Source organism: Electrophorus electricus, chromosome 11, assembly GCF_013358815.1.
Source record: "Electrophorus electricus isolate fEleEle1 chromosome 11, fEleEle1.pri, whole genome shotgun sequence".
NCBI classification, from domain to species: Eukaryota; Metazoa; Chordata; class Actinopteri; order Gymnotiformes; family Gymnotidae; genus Electrophorus; species Electrophorus electricus.
In genome coordinates, this window is record NC_049545.1 from 17114924 (window position 1) to 17128547 (window position 13624).

The window sequence follows — 13624 nt, forward strand, 5'->3', positions numbered from 1 at the left end:
TTTTGAGTCGTTGTATTTAATAATGTAGCTAATACTACTTTGTTCCACATCTTAAACATGAAACCATACTAAGGGTATAGCTTGTTTTTAGGTGCCATGCAACTGAAAGACATAAGCAAGTTAGGCGTGAATGTTGCATATGCCTTAAAATCACAAACATGAACTAAAAACAATTCTCAAAGTAGTATCACCAGCACAGAGATAAATGTAAATGCAGAAACGCACCACCAAGCTTTTTTTTCTGGAGGTGCTGGTTCGGTTGGAGTTATGCAAGTTGCCTAGCAGCGATGAGGATGATGACTTTAAAAGAAGGAGGACATTCAAAAGTTAAGAAAGCCAAAATGTTAAATAGAGTCTAAAAAAATCTAAATCAAGGGATGAAACTAAAATTAAGGTCCTAAATTAGTCATCTAAAACCCTAAACGCCCCATCAGCTCTTTTTATTGCTCTTGAAAATACTAGTGGTTCAGCTGGTACTTGTTATCAGTTTATCAAAGGTCGGAAGTTATTAGTGGAAGAGGTTTCCTAACCTAGGACAAAAATATTATTACACAACACACAGCCCTTCTCCAAGCTTCCATTTAATTCCTTGCACTATTCCATGTAAATACCTTGCAATTAAATACTCTAGCAATGCAACATCTCAAAATCAATTTAGCATAAAACCTCAGCAAAACACACCAATATTGTGCTAGGATATATAAAGTATTTCAACTTTCAAAGAGGCCAGAAAACAACTGGCCATTTATATCTTGACATGACATCAAGCTCATGCTATGTTGCCTTTCTAGAATAACCCAGTTTGTGAAAATATAATGTACATTTTAAAGAAATCACAACATTATGTGTAGTCAACAAGTTTCTGGTTTACACACCCTGTAACTTCCACTACTTTGGACAGATATTGCATCATCTTCCAGGCCCTTCTGGGGGGGGGGGGGGGGGGGGGGGGGGGGACAAGAAGAAAGAAAGGAGAATGCCAGGTAGCAAAGGAAGGGGAAAAATGCATATGGAAAAAGCCAGAGGAAAAAAGTCTGAGGAAACAATAGATACAAACCCGGCGACTATGGGTTCTGCCTCGAAGGCTGTGCCGGGCCTTTTCAGTGTCTGCCTGAAGTTGGGAGGAGGAAAGATGAGAAATCAGAAAAATAAAAAAGTGGTAGTGGGTGGTAAGGTAGAAAAAAAGAAAAAAAGGTCATCAAGATTAGTAATCGAGAGTTATGATTCATCTAGTGAAACAAGCATGCAGTTTTATTTGGGACATTCAATTTTTGCTGCAGGATTGCTGTCAATGTTTCCGAATAGTTTAGGTATACTTCTGAATGACTTAGGCTGGAATCCTGGACATGACGCAACATGTTGCGGCAAAGTTATCAAACAACCCATTTATGCAACTACGGAGAGTAAAATAACTGCTACAGAGTCAGCATTTCAACCACAACCCACAAATTTCTCACCTTGTGCAAGGATCAATGACCAATGGCTTGTTTCAGCAGTCTTTAAACACTAAGGATCCTTATAGACAGTATAAATGTATACAGAATATGGAGCAGTATATAAATCTATAGAGTATATATACATATACATATATATATATATATATATATATATATATATATATATATATATATATATATATATATATACACACACATATACATACATATACATACATACACATACACACACACATACACACACACCCACCTTGCTATCAGGTTTAGACCGGGCAAGTGTGCTCAAATTTAGAGATTTTTAGTTATAGGGAAAAAGAAGCACCTTAGTGCAAGAAATATCCAAGTCAATATAAAAACTTTAAAAATCTGAGTTCAGTTTTCCTTAAACAGGAAATTTGCCAAGAGATTCTTTACACCCTCACATGAGAGGAAGGCACATTTTGTAAGCAACAAACTTGTAAGCAAAATTTAACAAGTTAATTCATGCATCAAATTCATAAATTCAGTGGATGTTGCAGTTGCTATTCCTTGGAAAACATGAACAAAAATGGTCAACATAAAACAACCCACAGAAAAAAATAAATTAATGAATAAAAAAATAAATAAAATAATAATAATAATATCAATGGCGCCTGCTATTTGCAAGAAACAAGTTTAGTTAACTACATGACTTGATTCCTTAGAAGCCATACTCTTCTAATGAGGAATATCTTAATCGTACTCCTCTAATAAGGAATATCTTAATGGTATGGTGGTGTTGTATTGCCTATGCAGCTTCCCACACTGGTGTTACTGATGACCTTGTCAGTGAAAAGGCACATCTCCATATCTCATTATGCAACTTACAATGCGTTAAATACACTAATTTATTAATCTCTTTTTAGGGGAATTCAAGGGCAGATGTATAATAGCCTCCCTGGTTAACTGAATGACCTTGGAACACAAAAATACCAACATCATATCTTTAAAAATTGACATTTTCAAAACAACGTAATGGCTTTAATGAGAGTGAACTTGGAGAGCTCTCGTCTTTGCATGATGTTTCCTTTTACTTAGCATCTACATGTGACTAACATTTTATATTTATTAAAGCCAAACAGCAGCATTAGGCCCAGTATTCAAAGGACACGCTAGCAGCACACTACAAACACCTTAATGTAATGCTCTTCAGAGTGCCAATCAATGGTTTCTATGACAAGAGAGCAAGTGTGATTCTGATATCTATTCTCAACACATCAATGGCCATCAGCATGGTAGTGAGTTTTGCACAGGTACAGGTCCATCATGCCCAGCAGGGTTTTGTCGAGTGGCCTGCCACCCATACATGTCTAGTCAACAGTTGGCCTGCAGCCACTGATGAGGAACTAGATGACCAAAATATATAAATTGTGAATGGCAACTGATTGTGTCTATTACTTTATTCCCTCTGTAAGCGTGCACGCGCACACACAGACACACACACACAGAGAGATAAACACAAAAATATGGCAAAATCTGGTCTGGACAGAGGCTAATCCATGCATCAAGTTTATTCAAATACAAAAAATAATCTGGGTTCAGTAACAACACCTTCCTTATTGTTGACAGATTTATAACTAAAGTTAATCTACTAGTAGTTCATCTGCAGTTAACAAAATCCAATAACGCATCACAAGTTAAAGTATTTAGATGTGAAACATGAGAAAGTTTCTCCCAAAAAAGGTGATCAGAACAGTTCTGCTCTAGTATATTATGTGAAAAGCACTGGTTATGAAAAGCTCTACACTCCAGCCAAATTTGCAACCAGCACAAACATTTTTATTATTTTTTTAAAATCACCAGCTCAGTAAACATGACTCCATTTAGAACACAAGTTATTCATACCATTACTGGGTGTGGTTTTGCCTGCTCTCAGGAACACATTTTAGAAACTCTCATAACGAATCTCATTATTAGTTTAGTAGAAAAACCCATGCATGTCTAAACAATTAATGTCATACCATCCACTGGTGGATTTGCCCCCACTTCCTGCTAGAGGAAGAGTGGTGGTAAGAGGGCTGTAAAAGAAAAAGCCAGAAGAAAAATCTTTGTGCATCTCACTGAAACATAGAAGATTTGTAAATGAATGAAAGATGGAAAATAATGGCATTCTGATAACTGGATATGATGGATTCTCAGCATAGTTTGCAAGTAAGCACAGCTTCATCACTTTCAATTTATGCATAAAAGAGAAATTTGTCCTCACGACCAAAAAGGGTATTGCTGATAAACAATGGAAAAATATGCATGTGATCCAGAACCAAAGCAACCATTCCCTGTAAATTTGACTGTACTTCCAGAGGAAGGAGGTTCAGAGCATTTATTATTTCAAATTTTATATCAGTAAACTGCACACAAATTATTTTAAAAAAGATTTAAAACCAGCCACAACAGATTGCAAGAAACACCACAAAAAATCTCCAGCAAAGTATTTTAAAATATATTTTTCTATAACTAACACACATGATTATTTGACAGTACATCAGACAGATTTTGGCCAGACACCATATTTGCATAAAAGCTAGAGTTTAGATGTTGTCCTTTGACACAAAGTACCGAGCAATTCTCAAGCATAGTCTACCTGGAATCGTCTAGAAAGTACCGAGCAGTACCAAGCCGGATGGTAGTCAAAAGCATTTTAACTGTTCACCCTTTTACTTAAACATAACAATTTTAGTCTCATGGTACTAACTAAATTTTCCAATTTTTCTCATTTTGTTCAGAGCGGACTGGTTTCTTCCTTGTACCAGGCCCATAGTAGTTAATATGCTGTTACCTCTTTCTGTTGCCGCTCCAATTCCCTGATTCTCATGTCTCGTGCCTCAGCTCTCGCAGCCCGCTTCGCAGCGAGCCTGGCCTCCGCCTACACAGCAAAATGCACAAAATCAGATTTGTGAACAAAATTTGACCAAACACATCAGACTTTTGGACTATAAGCAAAGATATGTAAAAGGTATTGTTTTCGGCTAGGTTGCCAGAACCAAAGGTCTGATTTACTTGTCAGATTTACTTCAGTTTTCTTTTCTTATGCACTTATCCTAGCTCTAAGGAATATAAGATCTAATAGCATGTACTAATCATACATTGATTCTTTAGCCTATGACTCAGTACTACAACTGAAGAGAGCATTCAAAACCAGCTTGTTCTCAAATAGACCTTTTAAAATATGTCATATGTATATGGACACAACTTTGCTCTTAATCCAAACCCAACTGATTAAGTGTACTGGAATTTGTTATAACTGTAACTAAGACCACCCATTTACCTAAAATGAGCACTCTGTTGACCACATTGAGAAAAAGAGGTATTTTAGATCATTACCTCAACTCATACTCATACTAATGTTATTTTCGCTACAGTAATGGGTGTTATCAAATGCTTCACAGATGTATCAACAAGGAGTAAATTACTATGTTCCTGGAAGACTTGATTAAGTAACCCAACATTTACTTTTCATGCTACCCTAAATAACATGCAAAGGAAGGTGAAAAAATTGTATTATGTAATGTTTTGTCCAACAAAACTGGATCTCTCAAAAGGAATGACTAAATTTTTAAACTGCAACCAGTTCTTCCAATTGGTTGGCTACAGCCATGGTGTAGGAGATAAAGATGTATGCACAAGATTTATTTTATTTTATTTTTTTTCAATTATCTTCAAGTGGTGGGCACAAATAATGTTTAAAACTTGCATTCCTAATAAATGCTTTGGAGTTGATATTATGGTTATAACAAAAACCCCACAACAACCACAGATCATTATCACAAATAAATTGTGTGTGTATACACAGACAATAATAGTTATCATTTGCCTTTGTGTTAGCTCAGCGATTAAGGTAGTTCACTTGTAATTGGAAGGTTGCTGGTTCAAGCCCCACTACTGTTGGGCCCCTGAGCAAGGCCCTTAACCCTCAATTGCTAAAGTTGTACTTGTCCTAATTGTAAGTCGCTTTAGATAAAAGGGTCAGCTAAATGCCGTAAATGTGTTTCCATGCCAGCCTGGTGAAGCCCTTCTCCTGGTAATTCAAGACAGGAGTAAGTAGCTTCAGAGTGGACACCTACTGTCACAAAGTACATATATACCATAAAATGCACCATTGGCCCAGATGAAGTCATGAGTAATCTCAGGAGTAGTCCCTCAAACAAGGCTGTGGTGGTTGCATATGACATGCACATTCAATGCAGACAAGCACCTCTTGCAGCGGACTGGCAACCAGCAAAACGAACTCCAGTAACTTGTTAGAGGCTGAGGCATTACGGCAGAGATTTTTGAGGTATATAAATGTATTGACGCAATGTCATGATCAGATCTGAATTGATTATAACTGATGAGAAAATATTAAATTAAAAAAAACACAAATCTCTGTGCTGATTATATGGCAGTTGTGCATTTTAATTTTACATTTAAATTATACAAGGTTTCCAGAGAAACAGGATGTTTTGGACAGCTGTGCTTGTATATATAAACACACATGTGCACACAGACAAACCTCTACTTTCAATTATTCGTAAAATGTAACATCAATAATTAAATGATGATAATAAAGTATTATTATTATTATTATTAAAATGAGTTTTGCTTTGTGGCCTACTGCAGAAAATCACAGATTTGTAGACTTGGCAAACTAAAAAATTTTTAGTGAGTAATAAATGCACAAATTTTTATTTTATTTTATCATCTATCATCATATATAATCTATTTTATCATGTACTACCATAAAATCCTTAAAACACATTTTTAAAAGAATATTATAGAAGGTTTCAGTGTACTGAGGACCATGCACTGAGGACACCATGTGAAGACCCCATGCTCTTTGTATTTAAATCTGTAAATACATTAAGTATTAAGAGTTAATGTTGGGGGGGGGGGGGGGGTGTCTAAAGATACTTGTGATTTTTCCATTATCAGAGAGGTCCTGAGCCCCTAACATCCCCCAAATAAATAGTTATATTTATATTTATATATATATATATATATATATATATATATATATATATATATATATATACACACACACACACACACACACACACACACACACACATATACATACACACACACAGATACACACACACAGATACACACACACAGATACACACACACAGATACACACACACAGATACACACACACAGATACACACACACAGATACACACACACACACACACACAGTTTCTCCACCACATTTGTGAATTAACTATAAAATAATTCTGAATCATTCCTAAACAGTTGAAACCAAATCAAGTTAAAGCAAAATCTGTCCTCGTGTCGTATGGTCCAAAGTTTTGCAGTATGATAACCTAGTCTGAACATTTCAGAAAAGCAATTTAAGAACAAGCAATCAGTGAGATCCAAGAGATGGAAAGACTGACAAGTATTGAAATTACAAAGATAAAAATTGGTAAAATGGATTATGTATATGAGCAGACAAGAAAACCGACCCCCCACCCCCAAAAAACAACTCTGGATGTAAATTTGGTATTATGCAGCTTACATTTAATATTTTATTTTTAATATTTATTTTTAATAAGAATTTTGTCAGGATCAAAGTAATTGGATGAAGTCAAATCAGACAATTGCTTTTTCAAAACAGATCTGATCCTGAATATTTGGATGTGTTTTTTGTAATCCAACTCTGAATCAGGATTAATGACACTTTGGGTTTTTCAAAACCCAGAGCCAAAATGAAGTAATGTACCAAGTAATGATATATATACTGTGTGTGTGTGTGTATATATATATATATATATATATATATATATATATATATATATATATATATATATATATATATATATATATACATACATACACACACACACGTGATCGTGAGAATTTGACACCCTGAAAAAAGCAAAAAAAAAAAAAAGGTTCTGAAAAAAAATTCATCTTTTTCACTAAAAATGAGAGAAGTGTAATCTTCCTAAGAAAAAACCTTCCCATGTTACACACACATGTAACAATTATTGGTATATCTATATAGTCTAATAAGCAAATGCTGATGGAGGTATATTCCCTAATAAACCTCTATAGATGAATACATATTGCTTTTTAAGATCACTTGAGTCTTTAGGGACTCCCAAGTCGTTATCCATTACATCAGATTTCACTGGGGTGTATAAATAGGAGGTGACTCTCAACAAATTCCCTTAGTCAACATGAAAAATCAGAAAATAACATGTAAAGCATTTATTGTCTGTCAGAAACCAGGCAATGGATGGGAGCACATATGGTAAAGAGGAAGCCTCAAGATACAAACATTTCTCCAAGGAACACAGTTGAGAATTGCAATTGGTTATTATGTTTTAGGGTCACCAAAACTATAGACACCAGTTACATGCTAAAAGGTTACTTGGAATGCATGCCAAAAGAAAGCCTCTGCAGTTTAAAAAAAACCCCAAAACAATAACTTTAGCACCTGGAGTTTGCTAAACATTACTGAAACTCTCACTGGCACCACTAGAGACAAAAAAAACTTTAATAATAAACACTCAAGATGGGTTTGGTGTAAAAAGAGTGATAATGCAGAAAAGAAACCAATCCCTAAGCATACCAATAACTGAGGAAGGCATACTTCAAAACTTGCTTATCTATTAGCAACTAGATTACAATAAATACACAGCAGCCATTTCATATTTGTAGCCAATGTCGCTCATCCATTTAGTTACAATCTGGAGTCCTAGCATGTTACAGGCGGCTATCTGCCTATTTTAATTTCAAGTGACGAAAACACTACCTTATGATTATCCAAACAGCCCAGAAATGCAGATGCAATTCTACAGTTCAAAAGTGATCTTATCTATTATTTTACTTTCCAGCAAATATTATTTTGAGTATTCTGAATGAAACATAATACATATTGCACACAGTGAGCTAAATATCACATTGTTGCATCTCTTGAATAAACAGAAATCACTTACCTCACGTGCTATGCTACTTAAAGCCTCATCTTCAGCAGAGAAGCGGTCCTTGATAGGTGCCCGTTTTCGCCCTGAACCTGGAGTCCCCATGTCTATTCCTCTGTCCCACACAGACTGATTAAGAGGCAAAATGTAATCTGTCTGTTTTGTAGTATTCTGAAAATCGACAACACAAATGTCAGAGACAAGGGTAAAATAATTACCGAACCATTCATCTCAGAGAAACTAACTAGCTAAATGTTTATTTCTCATTGGCCACCAATTTTGACAGATGCCAAAACTGTGCAATAACCTGTTATTTCTAATGTTTCCTCTACAACAACCTTGTGATAGCAATGTATCAATACAAGGCCTAGGATGAACTTTCAGGTTGCCTCAAATGAAAACACTAGTATTTAGGACAAATTACACACTGCACATTCTAAATACATTTTTCCCCTCCAGATATCAATGTGCTTATGAAATTATTATTACAACTACATTGACAATGCAATCATAGCAATGCAACATGCTCCACTCATTATCTCAGAAAGAACATGGTTCCACCTGCATCTGGTGGTAGGCCTGTGTGATTACATGACACACAGATGACAAAAATATTAAGTGGTTCTTTAAAAAAAAATAAAATGTTTTATATATATATATATATATATATATATATATATATATATATATATATATATATATATATAATATAATATATATATGTAATAATTATATGTAATAATAATAATAATGTATTTTTTAATAATTTTTTTGGGGGGCGGGGCACAAACCATAGCTAAAACACTACTAGCCTATTCCTAAGCAAGACATGAACTTTTATACATGTTGGACCTTAGTCTGCACTGGTAATACATTGACCTATCTTGTGTATAGCATATTCTTTTCATGAATATCATAACCCTAAGTGTAAAGGCAACTGTTCTACTGTGCTTCAACACTGCACTGTTAACCATTGCAACATTGCTGTGTACAGTGTACCAGAAAGGCAGGCCATGGTCTAAGTCACTGCAGCCATGTAAACAACAAAAGCAGCAAACATAACACAAAATGTAAAAATGCACAATATGAAAACAAGTCACTTATAAACTGATACTTGATTCACACATTAACAGACTCAGTAACAAATGCCTTTAGAAACTGCATGATATATCACAATGACAAGACAATATGTTGCTTATTGTTGTTTCCCAAAATTGCTTTCCACCCTTCTATGCTTTCTTTCTTTCATCAAAATGTGCATGAGTTCCTCTTAAACATTTAGCTTATGCCTTAGGCCAACATAGCCACCTCTAATTTATTCAATTTTAAGTTACATTTTCAGTGATGACAACATATAGGTATTGCTTTTCTAGTAAAAACGAGGAAAAAAATCCAGAAAAAAATGAAAAGGGTTTCTATACTAAAATGCAGCAGAAAATACCATGCAAAACCATAATGAAATTCTTCTATTAGAAAACAAAATGCTTCAACATAGCAATTTATGACAGTTTGTAAAGTAATTAGGGTGTTTCAATAGTAATTTTATTTACCATACTTTCAGGGGAAAAGGCAGTTAGCTATCGTTAGCTAGCAAGTGATCTCATTTTAGGTTAGCAAGCTTTGCATCATCCAATTCACACCATAATTGCGGTTTTCACCCAGGTGACCCAAATGGCATTAGCCAGCCATGAAACAGACGAAAAGCTAAATTACAAATTCTTGAAATTTCACACAATATACATGGCTGCATATAAACAATCAATTTAAAAGGTGTATTTTTAAATGTGCTTTGGAGAGTAACCTACATCTAATGCTGTGAAGTATTTTGTAGAAAACAGTTTAAAATGAATCAAGACCATGCTCAGTGATATTCTGTATTCATTAGCAATCTTTGTATTTTTAACAGGGTGCTAGTACTTGTGCAAGTGAAATATATTCTTACTCTATTGCATTCCTGGCATGTAACCCTCTAGATGAGTGTGTCTGCTGTCTAAATCAATTAATCAACTGTTTAGCAGGGACATTTAACAGGGACAGTCATTAGGGTGAGCGAAAGCGATCAAAAAATGAATGACATGTAGCTAAATATTTTAAACTGTGTATCCTGATAATTTGGGAGTCTTGAAAGAAATGTAAATTAATAGCATTATTCAGCAGTGCTGTCAAGTCTCTAATTTAAACATGATACAAAACACTTTAATGCCCTAGATTAAGAACTGTTTAATACTTTCCTAAGAAAAAAAATGTCGTTTTTAATTAATTGATTGATTGATTAATTAATTAATTGATGCCGGCATCATCTAAAATAATGAGACAACGTACACACATTACTGCTGTCCAGCCCCGCGGTAACGTTAAACGTTATATTTGATATTAAAGATGTTTTCATTGCCATAAACTATAAGATTTTAACTAAACTGAAAAAGAGAACAGACGTCCAAAACTGCACGTGGGACTAACTAAAATGCAAGATCTCTAGCTAAATACATGTGTGAAAATCAGGTGGGCCACAACGTAATTAGTCTAATTATAGTTTTCAGTTAATAGGACAAGAAATACCCTCTGCACACTAGTGTGCTAATTATATTTATCCATGAAAATCATGTTTGTTTTCCACAAAGATACCATCTTAATCTAGATGATCCGGTCTGACATCACATGCGAACTGCTACCTATGGTGTGACGATCCCAGCAAAAAAAAGGCTGGCTAAATATAGTTGCATTAGAATTTGTATAACCAATCAGCTACCCAGACACTCTGTAGCTAGCTAAAATAAAACGAAGTTACTACTAGCTAATGTTAAGGACCACAAAACATCCAACGTAAACCATGGCTAAATGACCTAAGACAGGTAAAAATAACTATGATAAGTTATTTGCGCATGGCTACTCCAATTGCTGAGCCCTGATGTTTGTACCTATTATTAGCCAAGTTATAACACTCACGGATATAGATAGATAGATAGATAGATAGATAGATAGATAAATAGACAGATAGATAGAAACCCAGGGACCCAGATTCCTTACTGAGGCTGAAGTACTAATATATTTAGCTAACTAGCTAGGCTAAGGAAGAATATGAACCATCAATAGCTAAGTTAAAAGTAGATAAGATGGCTTTTACCTAATCCGATGACTTGAAATAACTTTTGAAATTCAAAGCAAATATTTTACCTTTCCTTCAACAAAGACTGGATTACAGGATCAGGTCCGGTGTTGTCCTGAGTAGTGCAATGTCACCCCAGTCCCCAGAAAAGAGGGCCAGGGCCAAAATGTTTCAGGCTAGCGTTATTTGAAGCAGCTATCTAGTTAGCAAGCTGGGTAACAAGCTAGCGCTACTGGCCCAATTGTTCCAAAGCAGTCCGTATGGGACAGCAGAAATTGACACTGCCCGTCACGTCACGCTTCCAAAAGAAACTGTTTTTTTTTAAGTCCTGAAGTATTCAAAGTTTATGTTCTCTCCAAGTTATCCTATTGGAAATGGCACTTATTTACAGATATACAAAACCCAAACATGCCTTCTCAAGCAAACCCTCTTTTCCACGATCTTTTGAGCTAACCTTCCTCGCCCAGATTCTCCTGAGATGCCAGGGAAAGATACTCTTTGTCCCGGAAGTAACTGGATTCACAAGGAAGACATTTTTGTGTTCGGGGTTTGTTTTCATGCATTGGCACTTTCATGTCAACTGTAGAAAGGAGGTATTTTATTGTGGTTGAAACGATTTACTTTAACTGAATTTAGTAGTCTTTATTGACCTCAGACGTACATAAAAGCTGACTTCAGATAAACCAATTTAGCAGCGCTTTCAGCAGTCTGAATTTGTTTTATGCGAATCATGCTATATGTAATATAATTAAAATTAGACAAATTAATTACTTTTTATTATTAACTTTTATTATTAACTTTTCATTATGAAAATAAATGCAAAAATAATTCATAAATTTGTTTACTTGTTTATATTGTCTAGATAGCTATATTGTCATAGATTATTAAAAAAATGTTATATTTATTATATTTATGCAGTCATTTAACATGGCATCATGGTAATTAATTAACCTGCTCACAAGCTTGCTACACCTACACTTTATGCCATATATCTTTTTTTAATGATTAAAATAAATGTACATTTTTGTTTAAATGATTTTATATGTTTGTATAAATGCATATTAAAATATACAAAAGTTTCAAAGTATCCAAGCAATGTTCAAGAACACTGAAAAAGCTTTCTAATTTTTTAAAAAAGTAGCCATAGTTTGCTTTAACAAAAATGTCAAATTCATTTAGTAAATAAGATTGAGCTGGAAACCACTTGTTTCACATTAACTGGTTTTCAGATGGAAATCCTCTTTGTTCTACCACCAATTTCATTTACATTTACCACATTTCCAGTTTAACTTGAAACATAAATAAATTGCAATTTTAAAAAGCAATAAATTTATGATTATCTATTAATTATTTTTCCTATACACAAAAATCTCCAATTTAGAAGGTCACTGAAAGGGTAATAAGCACTCATGAAATGATTATTAAAATTATTTTATTTCAGGGAATTCTCTTAGGAAAGATGATTGAGCAATTGTATAACAGACTGAGAAGAGTTCAAAGAAATAACTAAATAGAAATGTTCATGGTAATATGATCACCAATGTACTTGTTTGTACATTTGCTCACAAAAAAAAAGAATTAGCTGTACATTCAAACTAATTGTATATATGACTATGTTTTTTGAAATTTGCCTTTTTGGACAGATGAATTTGTGCATTGTTTCATTTCATTTAATTAAAATGAGAATTTTTATTTCTTCATACCATATTAACTTAATTATTAATATATTAAGGCATCTTAAGATTTTTGTCTATCTCGCTATCATCTGAAAAAGATTCCAGGTTTATAGATAGATAGATAGATAGATAGATAGATAGATAGATAGATAGATAGATAGATAGATGTGGAAGGTCAACAGTGGTTCCCATAGTAATCAGAGTCATCTAGAAGAGTGCACTCCTGGGAACAGCTATGATACTAGGACCCTCAAGCTCCCAGGCTTCTAGTAGAGGGCCAAAACATTTGGGTAGAGGATGCTGTCATCTACCTCCTATACAGACCTCTTTCTCACCTGGAAAATACTTGGAGCAATGTAAGAATCAAGTTGGATTTTTTTTTTTTTTTTTTTTTTTACTTCTCCAATGCTTTTAATACCATACTGCACATGCTTTCTAGTTCTTCTCTCACCCCTTGGTATTT

At 34.4% G+C, this 13624-nt stretch overlaps 1 protein-coding gene across 18 annotated transcripts in view; it reads right to left on the reverse strand.

The window, feature by feature from the left end:
* The window catches only part of lrrfip2 (leucine rich repeat (in FLII) interacting protein 2), a 34073-nt gene extending 22103 nt beyond the window's left edge, over window positions 1-11970 (reverse strand). For 9 of the 18 annotated variants that reach the window (XM_027010542.2, XM_027010537.2, XM_027010545.2 and 6 more), the window contains exons 1-7: window positions 11554-11970; window positions 8395-8550; window positions 4252-4338; window positions 3437-3493; window positions 1058-1111; window positions 876-926; window positions 226-300 (exon numbers count right to left, since the gene is read on the reverse strand). In XM_027010542.2, coding sequence (XP_026866343.2) covers window positions 226-300; window positions 876-926; window positions 1058-1111; window positions 3437-3493; window positions 4252-4338; window positions 8395-8484 — 414 coding nt within the window. In that variant the 5' untranslated portion in view covers window positions 8485-8550; window positions 11554-11970. The remainder of the gene's footprint in view (window positions 1-225; window positions 301-875; window positions 927-1057; window positions 1112-3436; window positions 3494-4251; window positions 4339-8394; window positions 8551-11553) is intronic. The other 9 variants (XM_027010552.2, XM_027010550.2, XM_027010547.2 and 6 more) reach the window with 4 other exon arrangements.
* Window positions 11971-13624: the final 1654 nt, after the last annotated feature.